Genomic DNA, 9,016 nt, shown 5'->3' on the forward strand with positions numbered 1-9,016 from the left:
CAGTGGAGTCACCTTCCTATGAGCAGCTGTTGCTAGGAGAAGGTAAAAGCAGTTTGCTTCTAGTGTAAATTAATAATAACATTTTTGAAATGGATCACTAGTGTCTTCCAGAAATAAATTGTAACAGCATTCTAACCCCTGTGGTTTGTTTGTTTACAGTTCTTTATTTTTAAACTTCATAAGAAGTTATTTCTGCTTAAGACATGCAAAGAAGGGGAGAAAAAAGTTTGGCATTCTTAATCCTAGAAAGGCAGATGGATGTAAGGAAAAGATCTGATAAAGATGCTGCTTGGTATTTTTTTGGCTTTGTGCCAGAACTGTGTATTTTCTTTGAAATTTTAAGAGCTATTAATGGTGTCACCCACAGGGGTCTCACACTTCCTTGATTTAGGTTCAAGGATCTAAACAATCACAATCCTGCTGTGCACGGAGTCCTTCTAAGTAGTTCAAAGCAGCCAGTCTCTTATCTATACCTACTGTATTGACTGTAATAGCTATTTCATCTCCCTGCCTTTGATTCATTGTGGAACTGGGAGGATGTGCCGGCACCCTAACCAGATGATCGGCTTGGATTTGCTATCACTCTGTGGTGATAAGCCCTGGGAAACCACTGTCCCCCTGTGTGCGTGTTTGCTGACATCAGCTTAAAGGAAACCTGAGCAGGTCCCAGGGTGCTTCAGGCGTGCTTCAGACAGGATCCCGGTTGTGGTGATTGGGAACTGAGGGTTGTGGCCCACAGTATCTCTGCAGGCTTTTCAAGAGCACTGTGCTCCTAGTACTTCTGCAGAATAATCTAACAGAGCTCCTCCTGCCTTTTAGCATTTCCTCCTGAGAGAAGACATTGGAGGAACTTTCTTTGAGCTGCAGCACAGCCTTTCTTAGGCTCAAACTTCCTACAGAACGGTAGCGCAAAAATGTGTGTCTGACTTACATGTTTTTGTGCTGGAGAACCTGCCTCCAAACTGCCAGCCCACTGGGATCTTCTTAATGTTGTTGAGCTAATAATGTACCAGTACTACAGTGAATTCTGTAGTGCTCTCTATTGTTCTTTTTGCCTAAAGCATCCTGTTTATCGATCTATGTTAGGGTGCATAGGGCCCGCTAGAACTGAGAAAATCAGAAAATACCATTTTCCTTCACTTCCCCCGCTTTGTCCTGTAACTCCTCTGCTCTGCATCATCTTTACCTTCTTTCTTCTCTTACTCTTGTCATATCATCTGCCATAATTTCCCCAACTCATAAGGTGTAATTTACAAGAATGTAGATTTAAAAGAATGTAGAGAATTTTCTACCTTTTCCCTCGTTTATATATAGAAGATGCTTTGTCTGTCATGACAGAGACAACATTTGAAGGTTGACAGTTCTTTTTTTTTACCTCATGTTACTGCTTTTGTTTTAGTGAAACTGAGCCGACATTTCCCTTATTAAAGGATATATACATTTATTTCCCCCAGAATTAAATAAACCTTATTTTTAATAACTTTAATTACACAGTAGAGAACAACCCCACCCCCCCAAAAGTAAGACATGCATTTATTTTTTCAACCTTGAACTGCTTAACTGTTTATTGTACTTAGGCTTGTACTTTTTTTTTTTTCCTTCTGAGGTGTAAGGAGAAAACATAAATGAGCCTTGGTATATGCTTTCCATGGGCTAAATGAATCTGGCTCTAAACTTTTATCTAGATCTATGGAGCTTGGATATAAATTGGAAAGATCACAGCTATGGGGAAAAGACCTATACTGTAAAGGCCTTTCTGCATAGATTATGAACATCATAACTCAATAATTTTTTTTTCAAAACTATAGTTATAATTGGACCCAATGGGGGTCTCTCTCTTTGATCAGATCACAGTAACTGTGACTTTACACTGGAAAATGTCACTACTGTGAGGGTTTATCACCTGTAGAGCTGGTCTTTTCTCTGATGCCATGTTCAGTTCTCATTAGCATTATTCAAAGTTTAGTTGTTAATTAGGTTGACACTTCAATTACAATCATCATCTACAAGAGCAGTCAGGACCGCTTGCATAAGGAAACAGAAAGATACTTATTCTTGTGTATGCTTGTAAAAGAAGGAAAGCTGATTTGGTGCTGCTACTTTGGGTAGTATTTAGCAGCTTAAATACTGCTTTATTTGGTATATTGCAATACAAAGGGATGTAGAATCATGTATTCAATGTAATTGGAGTTGACTTCTCAATGTCCCCTTATGGTGAAAATTAGGAGCATATAGACTATAACTGGGTAATTCCACATATAATTAAAGCATACTGTAATAATTCCAGAACTAGATGATTTTCTCCAAAGTATCACCAAATAAGGGTCAATTGTTTGTTTTTTTCCAAGTGAAAAAAGAGTCAAGTACTAAAATAAGAATGATGTCTGTTAGTTAGTTTGTTTGTTTAAATGACAGGTGCCTCCTAAGCTATATTCTAATTTTTTTTTCCCTTTCACATGTTTGAGGACAATTCTAAAGGCAACGTAGCTGTGAATTTACACAAACTTTTCTCAACTATTTGACAGCTAGTTCCATGGTGCATGAGAAATGATGTAAGATAGTAATTTGGCTTTAAAAAAAAATCCGTAAAACTGAATAGTGAGTGACCATTAAGAGTCCTTAAAAATAAAATAAACCTTCATAGTACAAATAAAAAATACCCAACTCTCTTCATTCAAAACAAGTAGGTACATGTTATGATTGAAAAAAAAATCTGCAGAAAAGTGGCTCACATGCATTTTGCTGTTAAATAATTAAGCTTTATGTCAAGAGGCCTTGGGAAAAAAAGAGAGTATAAACCAATTTGCATTAGCACTCTACCATCATCCCCTGCTTTCATTTCAATTAACAGACCAGCAGGTGCTCTTTGCAGTTAAAAAGATAAGCTATCAAGGAGGAGGATGAATTTTTGGCTGACCCGTAGACACCATGGTTTGCCTGCTGATTGGGTTCGTACCTCGCCGTACCAATTTCTGAGGTGTTAATTTAACTGTTCCACTCTGTCACGCAGGTCTCAGCCTTGAAAAATAAACTGAAAAAGCAGTCTACAGCTACGGGTGGTGGAGTGGCCAGGGCCTTTCTTCGGGCACAGGCAGCACTGTTTGGATCCTACAGAGATGCACTAAGATACAAACCAGTAAGGCTTCTTTACTTTTTTTTCTGTACATTGTGAGAGTATGATCTCATTCTTTGCAAGGTAAATGTGTGAAATGTTTTATCCCAGTCTGAAACATTTCAAAGAAAATGTGTTAAATCTTACTCTATGCTGAGGATACATTGGCAATTTAGAAGACACTACCACCTCCTGATGGTGAGTTGTACTGAAAAATGAATACTCATCCAAAGTCAGCTATTCCCTTATTTCTGTCTGGTTTGTAATTTATAAAATCAGATTGTATTAATGAAAGTACGTAACACACAGCTCACCTGGTTAAATGTGGTGAAGAACAGAAGAAGCTGTGCCTTTCAGACTCCATCATTTTTCACTGTACTTGCTGTGTTTGAGGCCAGGAGCATTTTACTTCCTAGCAGAAGCCAGATAAGAGTCAAACATGCACCGCTTCTGTTATACACTTAATCTTGATTCCACTGAGAAGTTAGGAGATATAACAACTGATTTCATCCCATCAGAATTTCAGAATTTGTATTTCTGATGTTTTCCCGGTACTCAATAGATTAATGTGTTATGGTTTTTCATCCTTTCTGGTTTATGAGGGTGACAAATATTGAGCCTATTAGATATGAAGTGATTTATTGGAAGCAACTTCGAGATTCATTTAAGGTGTCAGTCCAGATTTTTTTCCTGCGATATTTACAAACTACTGATAGTAGTTCCATTTGATAAAATGCATTGAGATGCCATTGGCTGAGGCAGATTCCCCGTGATGTTTGATGGTCTGATGGATTCAGATAAGCTTTGAGATTTGATGGGAGAAAAGCATCCTCGCTTGAGGTGTCAAGTTTGTAAAATTGATGGGTATGTGGGTGCATGAGTGGATGTTTTTTGGGGGGTGAGAAGGATGGTGTAGTTTGTTGTTGAGTAACGACCTAAGTGATATTCCTTGACGGAAACGGGCAGGATAGTTACTAATTCCAGATAAGGCCTTCTCCTGGAGGAGACATTAAAATACAGTATGGCATAGTCTTCCCTCTACCCAGGAGCTTCTCTTACAGGTAGTCTTTTTTGCGGTGAACCTTCTATGCACCAGGTGTCTGTGCCACTGATGGCCATTTTACTGAGATGAAAAGTAACCCATGCAGAAATGAAGTAATGGTTAAGGGTTTAGTTCAAGTCTTTGTGTTTAGCAGTCATTACAGTTTTCTTATGATCAGGAAAGCCAGTTTGCTTACTATGTTGAAATGACTGTACTTGTTTTCAAAACCACTGGAGTTCCACACAGTACTAGTTTCATTAAAACAAATAATTTCAGCAAAATTAGCTAGTCGTCGTTTATTCCATAGTGACAATACCTGACATTGGTTCAGGAGGGGTTATCTAAATTGTCCCTTAGTCTGAAGGTCTGTGTCAACTCACAGCACCTTGTGGTAAGAGACGGTAAGTCAAAAAGTGTCTTAATCTGCGTTTGATACATGCAAACAGAATGGTGTCTGTCTGGTTGACGGCCTTACCTCTGTTCTGACCAGAAATAGGCTCCAGAGAGTCTGTTTTAATATGTTTGTTGAACTGAATGTGCAATTTCCTTAGCATTCTGGTTAGCATCTCTGTTGAAATGAGCTTTTCTTTTCACTGATTTCCATTTTATTTATATATTGGCATATCTGAGATAATCTGTGTTGGAGTTAGTACACTATGCATCATTTCACCTGGCAAACATTTATTGAAGTGGCCTTTGTAGTCTTTTTCTGCATAATTTTCTTCTGCGCTTTTTTTTTTTTGGCTCCACTGATTACATATAAGAGAAGATATTTGTGAAACCCCTGTGGCCTGATGGCTTGTTCTTTGGTTTGTTTGTTGTTTTTTTTTTATAAAGATAAGTTATTTCAGAATATTTTAACCAGGCAGACGTCTGCTGGCAAATACCAAATATCTTGGATTGGCATCAACTTTTCCAGAGACAAAGTCTATTAAAAAAAACAAAACAAAACCATTATTACTGTTATTTTGAGCTGTGTTCACGTAGTTTTAACTCATTTAGTATTTTACTGAATTTTTGTTGTCATAGAAAAATTTATTAGAAGCTGAATTTGCTCCGGATTGGTAGAAACTAAGAGGATTTGTCCCATGATTGTTCATCTCATTTTACATGAGCCTTCTGAACTCAGTTTACTGCATTATGAATTGGAAAGTTAAAAAACCAAATCACATTTGACTGTATTAGGACCATTTTTCAGGAGTCTCAAAACTTGTGAATTGTTACTGCAAAGGAAATACTACCCTTTGTTTTGGAGTCTGTGGTGCTAAATCTAAAAAGGAAATCTAAACCAAAGCTGTGGACTTTATTTATGTTCTTTCAGGAGCTCAAGTAGTATTCATGTAGAAAATTTGTGGGGGGTATACTTAATTGAGAATATTTTCTATATAGATTTGAAATGCTTTAGCTGTAAATAAGCTTGTCTTTTTTGGAATCAAGAACTGAAAGGTCTTGGGGTACCATTTTTAGGATTGCAAATATTCTGATAAAAAAACAAAATACCATATTTGGGTAGTTATTGATTGCCTGTAAGTTGAAAAATATGTTTAAGGGAACTATTTTCCTTGCAGCAGTGTGTTCTGTATGATTTTAACTTGAAACATGAAACAACTGTCATTAATATTCACTTTGAGTAAAGAACAGCTTTAATAGTGTCTGTACTCATCCAACACTTCTCTTCACTCCAAACGCTGAAGACTCATTCTGTGCAACTGTTTGTTTTCAGCATAGGACAGATTCTCCTTGGAATAGCAATATGTCTTGAACAAACGTCTAGCAATTATTGGAAAAAAAAATGATTGGTGAAAGGGAAAATGCAAAGCTTCAAGGGTCTTGAAAGGAGTTCATGGGACTCCAAAAGACCATATGGAAAAATTGACTACTCTAATACAGACAGGAAATATGGCATGTTATAGAGAAATCAGATCATCTATTTTTGTGTAATAAATGAGAATAAGGCACTTAATCCAGTGAAAGTTTTCAGAAGTAGAAATAGATGTTTTTTCTGATTTAATCACAATACTGAATTAAAGAAATTGGTTGAGCTGATTAAAACTGCCAAAATGTATTTGTAAACTGCTACACTTTACGTTAGCAAGTGTATGGAGTGGATCTGTACAGCAAAAAGTGCAGTAATTGCTAAGGACCTGACATCCACACAGGGTGCATTTCTGGCTTTATTGTGGTTCTTACTTTAGTCCAGTTTTGAATACTGGATACCCATGACTAACTGGAGCTCATTTTCTGCTTTAGTTTAATCCAGAAGGAATCCAGTTCATGCAGGTAGGTGGAGATGACTGAAAAAAAATTGCTTCACTGTCGTTTGATAAATGACCAAAAAATAATCCAGAGCAAAATATCATCGGTGAAATGGTGAATTATAATGTTTTTGTGTACAGTCTCGTTCACGTAAAGAACTGCAATCCGTTTAGAGATGTTGGGTGAGATGCTCTGACAGCGCGTTGAATTTGCGGGTTCTCCAGCAGTGACAATGAGGCCATTCACTCTGGTTTGCTCTAAGGAGCCCTGGAACATAGAAAGGCAAGTGGTCAGTGCGTGCTTGTACTTGCCCACCTAGCAGCATTGTGCAGTCTGCAACACTGGTGATCACGAACCAGTTTTGATCACACAGGTCTAACCCTGCTGAGGCGTGTAATGATCATAGTGTTGTGAGATAAGCTTCTGACATCATGTAAATGCACGTACAAGTCCAAATCATGTTTACCTGGAGTGGTCACAATTAGCCTTGAAGCTTTTGTTGCTCTGTTTCTTTAGGCAGTCCAGCGTTTGGGAATGTATCGTGGAGTAATACTGCATACGTCACACTGCAGAACTGTGTGTTCAGTGGGAGTTAGATACAAAGATTACAGTTGTGCAGTCTGTGTCATTTTGTCAGTCAATGCATGTCATTTTTTCTAGCTGTTTTAACATGTTGCTCACAGGTAGTTTTTAGGTATCCTTCGTTACCTCAGAGAGGAGCCACACCAGTCAAACATTTTAATAACTCTGATGGCTGGGGAAAAGGGGCCTTACACAGGTACTTGTGCAAACCTTGCAGGTGAAAGCAAAGAGGAGTAATTTTTTTCTGTTAATCATATACAATATGGTCAATTTATAGAATACCACATGATGGAAAGAATTCTTAAACAGGAAATATTCCCAGTCTATGTCTAGAGAGGGAGAGGTAGATAAGAGAATGAGGCAGGAGTGGAAAAATGGTGAGTGTGTAAGTATTCACCATGACAAAGATTAATTTTAACATCATCAGGAAAATAAGCAAAGTGGAAAAATTGTTTGTTCCTAAGCGGCAAACATCAGGAGGACATACAGGTGTGGTATTTTTATTTTTAATTTTAGAAAAAGGTAATTCATCATGGCAAGACAAATATATTTCAGATAAACAAATCCTCTTACTTTGAGACATTTATTAAAGGAGTAAAGAATATAGGCAATAGTAACATATTTTCCAGCTTTGGAAAATCGGCTTTTCTTCAAAAATTAGCTAACAAAAGATAAAGTTGTTGAAAAAAATCACCTTTTTTTGGGAAAACATTCTCAAAACTTCTGATGTTTAAATAAAAGAAATAATCCCAGGATAGCTTTTTTTAAGGTATGATGGTTGTAACATCACTCATCAGAAATTAAGAAATGAAGACCAAAGACTAATGGCTTGCTCTGGAATGCTCAGCAGTAGTAGTTCCATGGTCTCATCAGCACGTCAGGGGTGTTGAAGGAACTTGCAGCTTGAAGATAGCACAATCTGTCAGACCTCACTTGAACTGAATGCTAGCGGGAGTGCTTTGAGCCAGTACTGACACTGTTTTAAGTAGCGGCATCAGTTCTCCAACAGATGCAGATATTGTATTCAATATTCAGTAAAGCAAATAATATAATTAGATGTTATATTAGGAAAAAGTGATACTATAAGACTCAGAATGCACCCGAATTACTTGAGAATGCATGAGTAGTAATTGCTATAACTGAGTTTTGACGACCGGTATCTCTTGAAATGTGCATTGGCTTGTTTACCTTTCCCCCGAGAGTTAGGTGTAAAAAAGTACACGGTACAGAAACAGAGAAAGAGTAATGAAATGCCAGCACGTAGTTCGTGTTCAAATCCAGAACCAACCTGTGTAATATGTTCTGGCTATTTAGCGACTTCCATAATAATTTGGTTTTATGTGTTGAAAACTGTATTGTTTAATTTGTCATAAGGACCGTAGTAGTCCTTTATTGAATGTAGATGTTGTATTAATAGAAGTTGTGGTAGGGTTTAATTGTGACTATAAAAAATACCAGCATATCTGAATCTGGTTTTGGGTATATTGCAAGAAATTTGCAAATTTTGCAGAAATTTGTTTGTAATTTTAAATGACAGTGTCATAATCATATTCAATTATCCTCTGGCCTTTATCTCTCAATGTCATAACAGCAGAAAAAATTTCAGCTTTGTAAGTCCTTGATTTTAAACAGAAGAATTGTAATATCAAAACCAAAATGGTGTTTAAAATTTTGGTTTTTTAAAATACTTCATAAAAATCTGAAGAAGCTATGGCCATACCTACCTGCCCTATACTCTTCATGTAATAAGTGAGAGCTACCGTATGAAACAGTATTAATTATAGCAATAATACAAAGAGTTGATATGACTCATCTCATATGAATGTTTTCTGAAATAATTAAAATGTTTCTACTTCTTGTTCACATTAAATGCCACTAGATTTAGAAAGCACAAACATACCTTTTAATCTAGATTATTTTTCCTTTTAAAGTGATCACACTGGTTTAGCTCACTGTTTTCACATTTCACTTAAAATGTGGAGTGTGGAATGCTTAGAATGTGAACGTAGCTTAGAGTAAGAAAT

At 36.9% G+C, this 9,016-nt stretch overlaps 1 protein-coding gene across 1 annotated transcript in view; it reads left to right on the plus strand.

The window, feature by feature from the left end:
* LOC104492812 (DENN domain-containing protein 1B-like) overlaps positions 1-9,016 on the plus strand; it is a gene marked incomplete at its 5' end in the record, with an annotated part of 37,822 nt that overhangs the window by 25,179 nt on the left and 3,627 nt on the right. The window contains 1 exon segment of the mRNA XM_010135415.1: positions 3,011-3,136. Within this exon segment, the coding sequence (XP_010133717.1) occupies positions 3,011-3,136 (126 nt within the window).

This window comes from Buceros rhinoceros, unplaced genomic scaffold, assembly GCF_000710305.1.
Source record: "Buceros rhinoceros silvestris isolate BGI_N320 unplaced genomic scaffold, ASM71030v1 scaffold45560, whole genome shotgun sequence".
Taxonomy (NCBI): domain Eukaryota; kingdom Metazoa; phylum Chordata; class Aves; order Bucerotiformes; family Bucerotidae; genus Buceros; species Buceros rhinoceros.